Genomic DNA, 17,637 nt, shown 5'->3' with positions numbered 1-17,637 from the left:
ACAACCATAAAACCAATAAAACAATACAAACCCAATTACTCCTCATAGACGGTCAGCGTTCGCTGTCTCATAGTCCAAATTCCAATTCCACATTGTCAGTCCTGTCAGTCCTAATTGTCAGAATGTCCTTATCTAGTTGTCAGATTGCCCAAAGGCCTGGACCCACAACCACATCTTTACTTTCCTCCTGAAGGAGAGGAGGGATGTTGATGCCCTAATTTCTCCTGGGAGTGAGTTCCACAGGTGAGGGGCCACCACTGAGAAGGCCCTGCTCTTCGTCCCCACCAACCTCACTTGTGATAGAGGTGGGGTTGAGAGCAGGGCCTCCCCAGATGATCTCAAACTCCGGGGTGGGACGTAGAGGGAGATACGTTCGGACAGATACACTGGACCGGAACCGTACAGGGTTTTGTAGGTCAAAACCAGCACCTTGAATTGTGCTCAGAACTGAACCGGCAGCCAGTGGAGCTGACACAGCAGAGGGGTGGTGTGCTCCCTGTATGATGCTCCGGTGAGTAGTCTGGCTGCCGCTCACTGGACTAGTTGAAGTTTCCGAACAGTCTTCAAGGGCAACCCCACGTAGAGTGCGTTGCAGTAGTCTATTCGGGATGTAACAAGAGCGTGGGCCACTGTGGCCAGATCAGACTTCCCACTAAAAGGATCAAGGGTCTGGAGAATGAGCCCCATGACAGTGTTTCTCAACCTTCCTAATGCTGTGACCCCTTAATAGAGTTCCTCATGTTGTGGTGACCCCCAACCATAACATTATTTTTGTTGCTACTTCATAACTGTCATTTTGCTACTTGTCATGTAAATATGTGATATGCAGGATGTATTTTCAAATCCCAAATACCCGATATGCCCAAATTTGAATACTGGTGGGGTTGGGGGGTGATTGATTTTGTCATTTGGGAATGTTGGAGTTGCTGGGATTTATAATTCAATTGAATTGAATCAAACTTGGCACACAGAATTCCCATGACCAAGAGAAATTACTGGGAGGGTCTGGTGGACATTCACCTTGAGTTTTTGGAGTTGTAGTTCACCTACACCCAGAGAATACTGTGGACTCAAACAATGGGGGATATGGACCAAACTTGGCACAAATACTCAATATGCCCAAATGTGAACACTGGTCGAGTTTGGGGAAAATAGACCTTGACATTTGGGAGTTGGAGTTGTTGGGATTTATAGTTCACCCACAATGAAATAGCATTCTGAACCCCACCAATGATAGAATTGGACCAAACTTCCCACACAGAACCCCATGACCAACAGAAAATACTGTGTTTTCTGATGGTCTTTCGTGACCCCTATGACACCCCCTTGTGAGCCCCTCCCAGGGGTCCCGACCCCCAGGTTGAGAAACACTACCCTATGAGGAGTGGCTTAAAGAGCTGGGCATGTTTATCCTGCAGAAGAGAAGGCTTAGAAGAGACATGATGCGGGCCATGTATAAATATGTGAGGGGAAGTCATAGGGAGGAGGAACCAAGCTTGTTTTCGGCTGCCCTGGAGACTAGGACGCAATGGAAGAATGGCTTCAAGAAACTACAAGAAAGGAGATTCCACCTGAACATGCGGAAGAACTTCCTGACTCTGGGAGGTGTTCAGCAGTGGAACTGTCTGCCCCAGAGTGTGGTGGAGGCTCCTTCTTTGGAGGCTTTTAAGCAGAGGCTGGATGGCCATCTGTCAGGGGTGCTTTGAATGTGATTTTCCTGCTTCTTGGCAGAATGGGGTTGGACTGGATGGCCCATGAGGTCTCTTCCAACTCTAGGATTCTATGACCTTCAATCCACAAAGCTCTGAGTTCAAGTCCTGAAAACTCTGAATATCCTGCCTTGGTCAGACCACACTTGGAATCACACTGTGTCCAATTCTGAGCACGCCAATTGAAGGGAGATGTTGACAAGCTGGAATGTGTCCAAAGGGGGACAACTAAAAGGATCAAGGGTCTGGAGAACAAGCCCTATGAGGAGTGGCTTAAAACTCTGAATATCCTGCCTTGGTCAGACCACACTTGGAATCACACTGTGTCCAATTCTGAGCACGCCAATTGAAGGGAGATGTTGACAAGCTGGAATGTGTCCAAAGGGGGACAACTAAAAGGATCAAGGGTCTGGAGAACAAGCCCTATGAGGAGTGGCTTAAAACTCTGAATATCCTGCCTTGGTCAGACCACACTTGGAATCACACTGTGTCCAATTCTGAGCACCCGAATTGAAGGGAGATGTTGACAAGCTGGAATGTGTCCAAAGGGGGACAACTAAAATGATCAAGGGTCTGGAGAACAAGCCCTATGAGGAGTGGCTAAAAGAGGTTATGCTACTTGATGGAAAGATCCCGAATGAACCACGATGGACATTATGAGAAGAGGGAAAAATCCACGGCCACACAGAGTCTCATACAAAACAGTGAAACTTTTATTATTTTTTTCAAAGTTTTCCTTTGTTGCTGCTGCTGACGGAGGCAGCAATCACCTTAACACACTTTTAAAGGAAATCTCTCACAACTAAAAAAAGTGATTACTTTTTTTTTTAAAAAAGGCATACAGTTTTACACAGGACTTGAGCAAAAACAGACAAGTTTCAAATTTTCGTTTTTTAAAAAAAAAAGGTTGTAAAGTGTCAAGATTCTAGACCTTATGCCTGTCTGAAATAAAAGCATTGTGTTAGAACAAGAACAATAATAATTAAAATAGGAATAATAGGAATAATTTAGCTATGGCTCAGAGGAAAAGTCGGTCAAAACAAAACAACCCATATCAGATCTTCCCCTATGGATGACTTGAAGTTGCCCATAGAGTTACAAGCTGCAGAGTTTGGAAAAGTTACATTTTTGAACAACAGTTCCCAGAACACTGAGCAAGTTTAGTTTGCAGGATTCTGGGAGCTGGAATCCAACCCTTCCAGCAACTTTCCCAAGATATTGTCGAAGACTTTCATGGCAGGAATCATGGGGTTGTTGTGAGTTTTCCGGGCTGTCTGGCCATGTTCCATGGATGAACCCAGAGGGCTGGAGGTTGGACTGGATGGCCCATGAGGTCTCTTCCAACTCTTTGATTCTATGATTCTTTGATTCCAGAAGCATTCTCTCCTGACGTTTCCCCTGCATCTATGGCAGGCATACTCAGACGTTGTGAGGTCTGTTGGAAACTAGAAAAATGGGGACCGCATAGGGAAGCTGATGGAGAAACACAACCTACAAACTATCTACAGATCCACTAAGAAAATCCAACAAATGCTAGTAAGGACAAGAGGGATCCTCTCACCTCTGCAGGAGTCTACCGTATACCATGCTGTTGTGGACAAGTCTACATAGAAACCCCCAAATGCAGCAGCATTGCCCAGACATGAATCAAGGAACATGAAAGTCAACCAGAGAAGTCAGCCATAGCAGAGCACCTGATGAACCAACCTGGACACAGCATATTATCTGAGAACACAGAAATGCTGGACCACTCTCACAACTACCATGTCAGACAACACAGAGATGCCATTGAGATCCACAAGTATGTGGAAAATCTCAACAGAAAGGAAGAAACCATGAAAATGAGCAAAATCTGGCTGCCATTATTTAAAAAATCTCTAAAATCATAACAGTAAATAAAGAACAAAACTCAAAAACAGGGGGATTCCAGACAAGAAACAATCAGGGACAGCTAATCACCTCCCAACAAACGATTCCCCTAGGCAGGAAACAACCAGTCTTTGAAGATGCATGGCCATTCAATGCTAATCAAGGTGGCCAACGCAACATTCACACTTGCCTCAAGAAGACAAGAGTTCTTCCTTCCACCCTGGATATTATTCCACAGATATATACACCCCAATTGCCTATTTTCCGACAGACTTCACAATCTCTGAGGATGCCTGCTGTAAATGTGGGTGAAACGTCAGGAGAGAATGCTTCTGGAACATGGCCATACAACCCAGAAAACTCACAACCCAACTTTTCCAAGCACTGAAAAGGGGACATTTAAAAATCCTTTGGCTGAAGAAACAAGAAATCCAACGTTTAAGAAAAATAATATAGAACAAAGAACACATCCCAGCCAGTTGCTAGTGAAACTGAACCCAGGCCTAATAAGTCCATTTGAAATATAAGTATTCACGCTGTCCTCTTAAAACCTGTATAAAGTGGGTGTAGTTACAAAGAGGTACAAAATGAAGAATTCTGGCCACCCCGTAAAATTGTCCTTCAGTTTCCCAATTGATAGCCCATCACTTCAGCATTTTAAGGATTTAGGTAAACAAAGAAAAGGGGGAAAGGGGGCCATGAGGATATAGAAGTTCTAGGTGTGAACCATTTCCCACGTCTCTCTCCCTGAAATGCTGGAAATTAGAGGACTGAAAGGGAACTTCTTTTGGAGAGACAGTACCTATATTTTGCTCTCACTGCCTCCATCCCATACTGGTGTTGCATTCAAGATTGGCTTGGCAAAATTTCTGATGGCGAAGGAAGCTGCCCTAGAATGGTTTCTATTTATCTCAAGAATGGAAAACGGAACGTTGTTGGGCAGGAAAAGATATTTAAAGATGGGCTCAAAGCCAACCTTAAAAATTGTGGCATAGACACAACTGGGAAGCCCTGGCCCTTGAGCGCTCCAGCTGGAGGTCAGCTGTGACCAGCAGTGCTGTAGAATTCGAAGAGGCACGAATGGAGGGCGAAAGAGAGAAACGTGCCAAGAGGAAGGCACCTCATGCCAACCCCGAGACCGCCTTCCACCTGGAAACCAATGCCCTCACTGCGGGAGAAGACGCAGATCAAGAATAGGGCTCCACAGTCACCTATGTAGCCACCAGTACATTGATCTTGGAAGACTATCCTACTTGGACAACGAGGGATCACCTAAGTAAGTAAAGTCTATTTAGGAGCTCTGGTATCTCAATTGTCCAAGATCTTTCTGACAGCACATTGATGCACTTCTATTGCTCCATCTTGTGGAAACTTGGTGAGCCATTGGAATGGATAATCCTAAGTACCACACCAAACAACACATCTCAGCTTTCCACAGGATGGAGCCACAACAGTCAAATCCTAGAACTCTTAAGGATACATCCTCAGCAGTTAAAGCTGAAACAGTGTCTTACAACACTAAAGTGTGGAAGAAACATTAAGGAATCATAGTTGGAGGAGACCACATGGGCCATCTAGTCCAACTCCTTGCCATACAGGGAGCATAGAAAGATTCCCCTTCAGTTGGCCAAGTGAGAACTAAATCTATGGGACAAAAAGAGTTGAGAGGGCTGGGGGTATCATATAATTTCTACTACCAACCCATCATATCTTCCTCTATTTTGATAATTCTAGTGGAGTAGACTTCAAGTCCTCCATACACATGTTGAAACACAAATAGTACTGCTTGCACCTCCCATCCACATGTTCTCCTTCTGCTCAAGGTCTTGTTGGAAATGTATACTGAATGTAATAAGGCAGTGGTTCTCAACCTGGGGTCCCCAGATGTTTTTGGCCTTCAACTCCCTGAAATCCTAACAGCTGGTAAACTGGCTGGGATTTCTGGGAGTTGTAGGCCAAAAACATCTGGGGACCCCAGGTTGAGAACCACTGTAATAAGGCCTTGATGTGGTGGTTTCCATATCAGCAGGGTGAGAAATGCATCACAGGTTTTCACTAGCTTTGAAGGAGCTGTCCAAGGTAGCAAAGCTGCTTAGAAATGGGGTTCAGGACCTCGGAGAGCTCCTTCGAAGCCTGGAGTAAAAGCTTGGGATTGGTTCACTACTCCATTGACAGAACAGCTAGCTGGGATGTGTTTTGAGTGTATGAGTGTGAATCTTGACACCTTACAGCCCTTGGCTTTGGGCATGTGGTCATGAAGGAGCCCCTTCAAGATACATAGACTTCAATTAATATTACAGTATTTTTTCCAGCTGTAGTGCTGGCAGCTCCCAGTTTTTTGGGACGATGGATCTGCTCAGGGTTTTAAAGGATCTATGCAAGACTACTGCACCCTGGAACATGCCTTTAAAGTCTGGACTAAAACCAGGAGCAGATTCAATCTCATTCCCTGCTTCCGTTGGGTGATAGGAAATGCTATCCAAAGCCACCCATAATCCCAAGAAGAGGAAGTGCTGCCTTGCTTTTACAGTGTGCAAATTCAAATTCCCAGACGCTGTTTATGCGCCGTATCAAAAGGGGAACGAGAGGGCTTTGCGAGCCTCAAAATTCCCACAGTGTGGATTTTTTATTTTGAGACAAGAGAGGCTTGTGAACTACAAAAGGAACATCGTCGTTTTTTGCTCTACAAGAGTTGGGGCAAAAGGAAGGAAACACATCCACACCCACGCACCCGTACAAAACACAGAGGCATTGCCATTTTTTTTGTCTGGTTTTCGTTTTTATACATTTTTCCTCTCTCTTCCGGCTAAAAGGATACACACATTTTTTTGTTATTTTCAAATTTTATTTTTAAATTCAAGATTTCCACACTATAAGGCTATTAAAAATGCTGGTACGTCCGTGTCGGGCTGAGCCCACGTTTTTTTGAAGACATTTTCTGTGCTATGAATGGTTTTGGTATTGGTGTGTGTGGTTTCTTTTCAAAGAGGATTTTACAAAGGTAGACAGGATTGTGTGTTGTGTGCGCGCACGCAGCCTAGGGAAGGTCATCCTTTTCGGAAAGGGCTGTTTACAAAAACAACGTGGAGTTCTTGTGCCTTTTTAAAAAAAGACATTCTTTATGCACCTAGGTTGTAAAAAAAGGATAAGAGGACACATTTTGGCGCTTCAGGTCCACCATACTATCCGTCAAGGGACCCTTTCACACTTAATTAGAGCGATAGGATTCTGCTTGAACTAATACAGCTCCATCCAATGAAATCTTGGGAATTTTAGCTAAGGAGGAGAATCTGGATCTCTGAGCCAGATAACTTTAGTGCAGTGGTTCTCAATCTGTGGGTCCTCAGATGTCTTCAACTACCAAAAGTCCAAAACAGCTGGTAAACTGGCTAGGATTTCTGGAAGCTGTAGCCCAAAACTCCTGGGGACCCACAGGTTGAGAACCACTGCTTTAGTGCCACACTAAATGACAAATCCCAGGATCCCACGCTAAGAACTATGGAAGTTGAAGTGGAATCAGTCTACTACAATTGAGAAGTGTGAAGGGGCCCCAGGTGTGTAAAACTGGGATAAAACCCACTCTGGACCAGAGACAGGTAATGGTGGGGTGGACACACTATGTTTGCAGTGGTTCTCAACCTGTGGGTCCCCAGATGTTTTGGCCTTCAACTCCCAGAAATCCTAACAGCTGGTAAACTGGCTGGGATTTCTGGGAGTTGTAGGCCAAAACACCCAGGGACCCACAGGTTGAGAACCACTGTTTTACAGACTCTAATCCATTTATGTGTGTGTGTTGCTGGAACCCAGGGTCTATTTTAATGTTGGGGTCACCTACAAAAGGGGTGGGCAGTTAAGGTTTAGGGCAGTGGTTCTCAACCTGTGGGTCCCCAGGTGTTTTGGCCTACAGCTCCCAGAATTCCCAGGCAGTTTACCAGCTGTTAGTATTTCTGGGAGTTGAAGGCCAAAACATCTGGGGACCCATGTTGAGAACCACTGATTTACAATGTTGCACTGGTCCTCCTCCAGGATTTAGAGGACTGTCCTACCTAAATGCTGGGGAGGACCAAAGGGGATATGTCAACATTAGCTTCGTGGGGCCACACGTGGCCCGTTGGCCGCACATTGGTTGGGAGACTCCAACTGTGGCTGAAAAAGAGAATATTTCCAAATCCCAGATTACTAAAAAATATGCTTCTCAGAAAGATGGACAGGAATGGATTGGCAGTAAAACACATTGGCAGGCTGGTGGCTGCTGCTGCTTCTCTTGGCAATGTAGTGGTCATTTTGTGGGGGAAGGGGAGCTAAAATTTGGCAGCAATGGTTGGATAAACGCTGCTTGGGTCACAGCCAAGGTTGGAAATTCCTGTCCTGGTGATATCATGTCAGGTTGGATGGGTAGGGAGGGACAAACTGTATAGAAACAAACTTCCATCATGGCCAGTGAGGAGAGAGGACACAAAAACATCACAGATCAAGAGAAGGGGGTCAGCTGAGTCTTTAGAGGCTAGATATGTATAGGCAGGGAACTGTTTTGGACCAAAACAAATCCTGCAACTGCAGGGAAGTGTCTACCTTGGATTGGGTCAGATGGAAAACCTGATAAAATTCTGTTGCAGTTTCAGTGCAAAACAAAGGCTGCCCATTTTGACCTAAACGCCTGAAATTTGCACTGAAATTTGCTTGAGACCACCCTGTTGAGTATAATTCAGGCATGGGCAAACTTTGGCCCTCCAGGTGTTTTGGACTTCAACTCCCACAATTCCTAACAGCCAGTAGGCTGTTAGGAATTGTGGGAGATGAAGTCCACAACATCTGGAGGGCCTACGTTTGCCCATGCCTGGTATCGTTTACAGTTGCTTTCCAATCTCCCAACAACTTGCTTCTCAAAAAGAGGATCTCACATAGTCAACCTAGTCATTTCAAACATTCTTTGCAAGTTGTCTCCACTCATTACAACATAATTATATCAGTCCAACTTCCTCTGAATTGGAAATCTCACATCAAAACATTTCATGGGGTGGGCTTTCAAGCAAATTATTATCCACCCATTACTTTTCAGTGCTACCCTACCCTAGCCTTTCGAAACTCAGTGACCAAACCAGGTGGGCGAAATGGGAACTGTTGTCCAATGCATTTGGAGTTGAGGGAAAAGTAGTCTCAACAACCAAGACCTCAGCACTCAAAAAATCTCCAACATTTCCAGATAAGAGCTGGGAAACTTTTCGTCTCAGGCTGCATCCACTCTACATAATTATATCAGATTCACTTCACTTGAAATGTGCTCACAGAAATCTAAGGAAAAGGCTAGACTGCAAGACGAGCCACTAACATTCCTTATAGATGGATTTCGAGATTCAGAGCTTTTATGTTATCTCTTTTGCTTTGTACCCTCTCTTGGCACTCAAGGTGCCCAAAATCTGGCATAAATAAGCAATAAAATATATAAATAAATAGGTGTGGGGCCTAAAGGATCAGTTGCCAAGTGAGGTGGAGTTGGGGAATAGGTAGAGAGATGTTTTGGTGGAAACCAAAGCTGGGCCCACAAAACAAAGATCCAAGAAAGTCCAGCGAACAGTCTGAAACAGTCCAGAAAATAAGCTGGAATCTACTATGGATTGCTAACTCCAATATCCCGTCCCGAAAAGCAGAAAACTTCCAAAGTCCACTTCCATTACTGCATTAAAAATGGGGTGACAAAACTTGGGAGAATTTGAGTGGGACTCCAAAGTTGGTTTCCCCTTAAAACAAGGTTGCAGGGCCTTGGTGGTGGTGGTGATAAAGGGATTGTATGAAACTCACGAGTCACTGGATTCTTATCAGGCCATTTTGGCAACTTTGTGGCTACCCATGGTACGTTTGGAAGAATGTATGAACTTGGTAATGTCGTTCTTCCCAAGATAGTAAAAAAAACAGTATCACCTTTTACTCTGTCCTGCCTCTAATCCAGGCATAGACAAACTTTGGCTCTCCAGGTGGTTTGGACTTCAACTCCCACAATTCCTAACAGCCAGTAGGCTGTTAGGAATTGTGGGAGTTGAAGTCCAAAACACTTGGAGGGCTGAAGTTTGCTCATGCCTCTTCCAATCCTATACACCCTTCTGTTCAAACACTAATTCCGAACCCAGTGCTGGGAAAATCACTTTTGGGAGAACTGTTGCTCCCTAAATTCTCCAATCAGCACTATATTCTGAGAGTCATAGCCCCCAAAATCATTATTTCCAAACCATGCTCCTCAAATTGAATTGCTTCCCCTCCATCTCTGGAAAGAAAAGGAATCCAAAGTTTGGAGCTAAGGATGGGCATTTCATGATGAAAAATGTGAAGCACTGAACAACACACACACACATATACAATCCCACAACACTGAAACCACAACTGATGAAGCCTGTCTCCTTTTCTCTGCAGTTGGGCTGGTGGTTTGCTTATTTCTGGAGAAATGAATGCTCACCGAGTTTCAGTCTCAACTGTAAAGGAGTAGCGGCACTCCATCCACATTGGTGGGTGAAACATTCATAGATATTATTCATGGATGACTATGTTTGGTGCTGCATCCACCATTTTTAACGCTGGTTTTGCTGTAGCAATCTGCAGCACGCATGTTTGGGGGGCTTAAAATGTTTAGTTTTCTTACTTTTGTGGGGATTCTGCGCTTCTAAACCAGGCATGAGCTAACTTTGGACCTCCAGGTGATTTGGACTTCAACTCCCACAATTCCTAACAGCCGGTAGGCTGTTAGGAATTGTGGGAGTTGAAGTCCAAAACACCTGGAGGGCCAGAGTTTCCCTATCCTTGCCCTAACCACTGGTTCAGCTTGAATAGTTCCTCCACAGTTTGGATTAAAATCCTGAGGTTACCTGCTTCACTCCCATGAAATCGAACAGCTGCCACTTGCTGCACCAATCAACTACAACCCTCGCTGTCACTCTTCAAAGGAAAGGAGAGGATTCCTGCCTTCACATCGAACCCAAACTCTCCAAATTAGGTGCAACTATCACAACACAAAGGATGACAACACTATACTTCAAAGGGTGGAACTCAATCAAATATGTTGCAGCAGATTCTCCATCAGTGATTCAAGTCCTCTGCCAACTCATCCACTTTTCCCCACAACTCCTGAGCTTTACTGCAAACCCAACTGATCCAATATTGCTGGCCAAGAATGGACAATGACTTATCAAGCGGAGGAAATTCCACAGAAAAGGGAGATGTGTTGACCTGATGACCATGTTATAAAGTGAATATCAAATGATGCAATGCTCATGGAAAAGCCGAGGGAGGCAGAGTAGGGCTTTATAGGCAGCCCTATCTTGCAAATCTTCTAAACTCTGGTGTAAATAGTCTAGAGACCTGCCAGCCCCACTCTGCCAACCCCAGGACAATAGGAAATGGAAGGGGAATTGCATGGGTGAATGATGCCATTGCAAATATATTTCAAGAGATCACTTGGAAGGGCAAAAGAACAGAAACAATCCCTAGCGTTTGAAAGTTAAATTGGCCTTTCCCTTCCCCAGGTCTTGGCGAAATGTAAGGGGATCCTGCCCACCGAGAAAAGTAGTGAAGTCATGATCTCCTCTGACTCCAGAGCTCAAGCCCTGTGTGTATGAGTGTGATACGCCTTGTGTGTCCTCCCCACCGGTGTGTGTTTTGGCAAGAGGCTGTTACTGAGGTTATTACATGATGCAGCATTTGTTCTTATGGTTCTGAGGATCCTTGAACCGGAGCCGCTGCTTTGGTCGGTATTTCTCCAGGTAGGTGAGCTGCTTGCTGTTGATGGCTCCCCGGCGTTTCCTGGAAGAGAAAACGGAAGGAGGTGAGTGTGCTTTCCAATAATTCTATAAACACAAGGATGACAAACACAGAGATGGATACTCCACCTCAGACATCAGAAGAGCTGCAAAACCAAGAACAAGCCACGGGAATAAAGATGAAGATCCACCCAGAGAAAAAGTGTTCTTGCTATACATCAAGGGAATCTCTGACCGCATTGGGAAGCTGATGAGGAAACACAACATACAAACTATCTACAGACCCACCAAGAAAATCCAACAAATCCAGCAAAGGACAAGAGGGATCCTCTCACTTCGGCAGGAGTCTACCGTATACCATGCAGCTGTGGACAAGTCTACATAGGGACCACCAAACGCAGCATTGCCCAAACACGAATCAAGGAACATGAAAGGCACTGCAGACAACTCCAACCAGAGAAATCAGCCATAGCAGAGCACCTGATGAACCAACCTGGACACAGCATTTTATTTGAGAACTCAGAAATGCTGGATCACTCCAACAACCACCATGTCAGACTACACAGAGAAGCCATTGAAATCCACAAGCATGTGGACAATTTCAACAGAAAGGAGGAAACCATGAAAATGAACAAAATCTGGCTACCAGTATTAAAAAAACTCTAAAATTGCAACAGCACAACAACAGAGAGGAAACAAACAAGGACATCTAATCACCTCTCAACAAAAGTTTGCCCCAGGCACAGTCAGGCCATTGTATGCTAATCAAGTTGGTCAGTTGAAACATTCACACCTAGCTCCAGCAGAAAAGAGTCCTTTGTCCCTCCCTGGTCATTCCACAGATATATAAACCCTTTTCCCTAGTTCCAACAGACCTCACTACCTCTGAGGATGCTTGCCATAGATGCAGGCAAAACGTCAGGAGAGAATGCCTCTAGACCATGGCCATATAGCAAACACAGAGAGGTTCTGAAATACCCTTAGCGCAAAACGAACAAACGAACAATTGCACAAATATAATCTGGGGTTTGGGCCTAAGCATTGTTTACCTAAGTAATTCTAAAACAGCATTAGCTGTGATTAGAGAAATTAGGTACTGCTAAAAGCGGGAAAGGTGTTTTACAACGCCATAAAGAAAAAAGATCTTCTTCATGGCCTCATAAAACAGTTAATTTAGCCTCCCCACACTTTTTAAGGTGGTACCTTATTTTCCTACTTGACAGATGCAACTGTCTTTCGGGTTGCAAAGGTCGACAGCAGGCTACACATAATTGGTTGGAAACCCACTCCAACCTGGGCTGGCTTCAAACTCATGACCTTTTGGTCAGAGTGATCTTAATGCAGCTGACACTCAGCCTGCTGTACCACAATCCCAGTGGTTGTTGTTGTTGTTGTTATTATGAGAAGGCCTATATAGGGAGATGCAGTTGGACAAATTGCCTGGATCCAAACTGTTTAGGGCTTTATAGGGTTTTTTTTTTTTGTGTGTGTTATCAGGAGCGACTTGAGAAACTGCAAGTCGATTCTGGTGTGAGAGCATTGGCCATCTGCAAGGAAGTTGCCCAGGGGACACACAGATATTTTGATGTTTTACCATCCTTGTGGGAGGCTTCTCTCATGTCCACACATGGGGAGCTGGAGCTGACAGAGGGAGCTCAACCCGCTCTCCCTGGATTCAAATTGCTGACCTGTCAGTCTGCAGTCCTGCCGGCACATTACGCCAACGGGACCTCCAGGGTAATCACCAGAACTTTGTATTTAGCCCGGAAGCAGACCAGCAACCAGAGTTGTCGCAGTTTTTAAATTATTTATTGTTGTTTGATGAAAAACAAACAAACAATTGCACAATTTTAATCGGGGGTTTGGGCCTAATAATAATAATAATAATAATAATAATAATAATAATAATAATAATAATATCCCACTTAAATCCAATGCATTCTCAAGTACGCCACTGTACCTATTGGCTAGCTACCTTTGCCAAGACTGCTGGGCTAGTCTGAGTATTTTCAACTTCACTGTCCTGAAAACACACGGGAGGCCTCTAACCTAGAGCACAGAATAGACAGAACAATCCCCACTTTCATGGCTTGAGCAGAACATGCTAAGGAGATTACAGGAAAGGGGATTTAAGAGCAAATGCAAGGGCTGTCGCTGGCTGTGAGAGCCGGCTCCAAGGAAGGGCACAAGCAGCTTTTTCGGAGCAAGCTGAACTCGACAGCCAGATGGGATTGTAATCCTTGACTGTTTTCTCCGGACCCCTGGGTTCGTTTTAGTCCTTACCTAACCCTAAAGGACTTGCTGGAAGGGTACTGATGCGCTCCTTGGGAGGTGGAGGTGGCCCAAAGGACAGCATTACACAACCACGGTAAAATTCCAGTAGAGACACAAGGGTGACTTCATTGCAGAGTGCTGACTTGTGTCCTAGTTTGCACAGACAGCAGATTAAAGAGATAGATATGTGTCTGGGATGCTGGAATGGGATGGAAAAGCTGGTCCGCAAAGCTAGATTTCCCTTATCTGCCTTAAAATTACAAAGCAAGCAAATGGTTATGAAATTCTGCATGGAGATAGCTCATGTTTCAGGGAGATGGTGAGTTAGGTCTCTTTCCATTACACTTTTTGTTCCTGGATTATAAATGTCATTTCCTAATTGGCTTTATCATAAAAACATGGAAGTTTTTGTTAAACTGCAGTACACTTTACTGGTCACATGACCTTGGAGGTGTCTATGGACAACGCCGGCTCTTCGGCTTAGAATCATAGAATCATAGAATCAAAGAGTTGGAAGAGACCTCATGTGCCATCCAGTCCAACCCCATTCTGCCAAGAAGCAGGAATATTGCATTCAAATCACCCCTGACAGATGGCCATCCAGCCTCTGCTTAAAAGCTTCCAAAGAAGGAGCCTCCACCACACTCCGGGGCAGAGAGTTCCACTGCTGAACGGCTCTCACAGTCAGGAAGTTCTTCCTAATGTTCAGATGGAATCTCCTCTCTTGTAGTTTGAAGCCATTGTTCCGCGTCCTAGTCTCCAAGGAAGCAGAAAACAAGCTTGCTCCCTCCTCCCTGTGGCTTCCTCTCACATATTTATACATGGCTATCATATCTCCTCTCAGCCTTCTCTTCTTCAGGCTAAACATGCCCAGTTCCCTAAGCCGATCCTCATAGGGCTTGTTCTCTAGACCCTTGATCATTTTAGTCGCCCTCCTCTGGACACATTCCAGCTTGTCAATATCTCTCTTGAATTGTGGTGCCCAGAATTGGACACAATATTCCAGATGTGGTCTAACCAAAGCAGAATAGAGGGGTAGCATTACTTCCTTAGATCTAGACACTATGCTCCTATTGATGCAGGCCAAAATCCCATTGGCTTTTTTTGCCGCCACATCACATTGTTTAACTTGTTGTCCACGAGGACTCCAATATCTTTTTCACACGTACTGCTCTTGAGCCAGGCGTCACCCATTCTGTATCTTTGCATTTCGTTTTTTCTGCCAAAGTGGAGTCTCTTGCATTTGTCACTGTTGAACTTCATTTTGTTAGTTTTGGCCCATCTCTCTAATCTGTCAAGATCATTTTGAATTCTGCTCCTGTCCTCTGGACTATTGGCTATCCCTCCCAATTTGGTGTCGTCTGCAAACTTGATGATCATGCCTTCTAGCCCTTCATCTAAGTCGTTAATAAAGATGTTGAACAGGACCGGGCCCAGGACGGAACCCTGCGGCACTCCACTTTGGAGATGGAAATGGAGATGAGCACCACACCCCAGAGTCAGACATGACTGGACTTAATGTCAGGGGACAATCTTTACCTTTACCTTTACACTTTACTATAGTTTTATCAATAAATATCTCATAGACCAGGGGTCCTCAAACTTTTTAAACTGGGGGCCAGTTCACTGTCCCTCAGACTGTTGGAGGGCCGGACTATAGTTTTTTTTAAAATCAATAAAAAAATTCCTATGCACATTGCACATATCTTATTTTGCTGTGTGGAAGGGCCCTTAGAGGGAGGGGGTTCTTTCTAGCCCTCTTTGGGCAGTAATTCCAGGAGCAGAGAATGGGAAATCTTCCTATTTCTAGTCTGAACTAAATCTGGCTACCAGTATTTAAAAAAACTCTAAAATTATAACTGTAAATAAAGAACAACACTCAAACTCAGGGGAACTCCAGACAAGAAACAATCAGGGCCAGCTAATCACCTCTCCCTAAAAACTGTCAGGCTATGAAATGGTAATCAAGGTGGCCAATTGAAACATTCATACCTACCTCCAACAGACAAGAGTTCTTTCTCCCACCCTGGATCTTCCACAATTTTCCTAGTTAAAGGTTTTCCTCTGACATGAAGTCCAGTCGTGTCTGACTCTGGGGTGTGGTGCTCATCTGCATTTCTAAGTCGAAGAGCCGGCGTTGTCCGTAGACACCTCCAAGGTCATGTGGCCGGCATGACTGCATGGAGCGCCGGGGCATCCTCCCTTGGCTGGCTCACACTATCCGTCAGGCCTGATGGATAGCGCGAGCCTACCATGGGAGGAGCAGCACTGTGCGGCCTACTTTCACGTAAAGCACCTTGCCAGGTGCTTTACGCGCGAGTAGACAACGCGGAGCAGCTGCCCTTGGCTGGCTTACGCTGCCCATCGGGCCTGACAGATAGCGTGAGCCTGCCAAGGGAGGAGCAGCACCGCGCGACCTACTTTCGCGAGGTGCTTTATGCGCGAGTAGACAACGCGGAGCAGCTGCCCTTAGCTGGCTCACACTGCCCATCGGGCCTGACGGATAGCGTGAGCCAGCCAAGGGAGGGGCACTGTGAGGGGGGGCGCTCCTTCGCGGGCCGGATAAGTGCCCATGATGGGCCGGAAGTGGCCCGAGGGCCATAGTTTGAGGACCCCGTCATAGAGTCACAACCAACTCAACATAGTTTGTGGCAGCCAGAAAAACAAAGTTTCTGAAATTACTGAAAGTACTGCACAATAACAACAACAACAACAACAACAACAAAACTGGCAAAAGAAGGCTCTCCATGGACAGTTCCTGGGAAAAATTGAGAGCCAAATTGACAAAGAAAAAAAATGGCTGTGGGTCACAAGTGGAACTTGGAAAAAGGAGACAAAGGAGGGCCTGATTCTGGCAGTCCAAGAACAAGCCATTCGAACCAATGCCATCCAAGCCAGAATTGAAAGTCGCCAACAGATCCCAAATGTAGACAAAAGAAATAGAGGAAATAATTAGGAACATGAATAAAATAAAAACAGAAAAATATAATGAATTAGAAAAAAAGATGATATTAAGATGGTATACAACTCCTGAACAATGGGCTTATATGGTAAAGGGAAAGAATTCGAAGTGTTGGCATTGTAATAAAGAAATAGGTATTTTATTCACACATGTGGTGGGAGTGTTCTGAAATAAAAAAAATTCTGGCAAATGATACAAGGAAAAATTCAGAAGATATTCCAGATAAAAACTCAAATTAATAATGATTTGCTACTATGGGGGGTGTTGGATCATCTGAGTATAAAAACTAATTGCCAGGAGTTATTTAAGGTAACAATAAGAGCAGCCCATGCGGTGATTGCTAGAGGATGGAAAGACAAATCGAAATGGACGTTAAGTCAAGTGCTGTTAGATATTACGGGAATTATGACTAAGCAAGCACCAAGAATGGACAAAGAAAAGATCACTACAAATAGATGGAAGGTCTATGTGTTGTCGAAGGCTTTCATGGCCGGAATCACTAGGTTGTTGTAGGTTTTTTCGGGCTATCTGGCCATGGTCTAGAGGCATTCTCTCCTGACATTTCGCCTGCATCTATGGCCGCCCGGCAGGTCTGACTCCTCCATTACCCACCTTCGATGGTGCCACCCTATCTCCATCGACCACTGTTAAGAGCTTAGGCGTCATCCTGGATTCGCAGCTGACAATGGAAGCTCAGGCTGCTGCTGCCAGCAAACAGGCCTTTTTCCATCTACTACAAGCGAGGCAACTGGCACCCTACCTATCTGACGAGGCTCTGGCAACTGTCATCCATGCCACGGTCACGTCTAGGCTGTACTATTGCAACGCCCTGTATGTTGGCTTCCGATGTCTATGGCCCGAAAGCTTCGTATTGTTCAGAATGCGGCAGCCAGGTTACTCACAAGAACGGCCATGAAATGCCATATACACCAGTGCTGCAACATTTACATTGGCTTCCAACTGAGTACCGTGGGCTGTATAAGATGCTAGTTGTGACCTTTAAAACTCTTTACGGCCAGGGTCCATCGTACCTTAGGGACCGCCCCTCCTTCTCCCATCATCGGAGGGTGCAACGACC

General features: G+C 45.0%; 1 protein-coding gene across 4 annotated transcripts in view; it reads right to left on the bottom strand.

Moving 5' to 3' along the window:
* Positions 1-2,401: 2,401 nt before the first annotated feature.
* The window catches only part of PTP4A3 (protein tyrosine phosphatase 4A3), a 165,928-nt gene continuing 150,692 nt past the window's right edge, over positions 2,402-17,637 (bottom strand). For all 4 annotated transcript variants that reach the window (XM_060775942.2, XM_067467253.1, XM_060775943.2 and 1 more), the window contains one exon: positions 2,402-11,366. In XM_060775942.2, the coding sequence (XP_060631925.1) occupies positions 11,249-11,366 (118 nt within the window). In that variant the 3' untranslated portion in view covers positions 2,402-11,248. The remainder of the gene's footprint in view (positions 11,367-17,637) is intronic.

The sequence above is a fragment of the Anolis sagrei genome, chromosome 4, assembly GCF_037176765.1.
Source record: "Anolis sagrei isolate rAnoSag1 chromosome 4, rAnoSag1.mat, whole genome shotgun sequence".
NCBI classification, from domain to species: Eukaryota; Metazoa; Chordata; class Lepidosauria; order Squamata; family Dactyloidae; genus Anolis; species Anolis sagrei.
The sequence above is the reverse complement of the archived record's forward strand: the minus strand, read 5'-3'. Positions and strand labels throughout refer to the sequence as shown.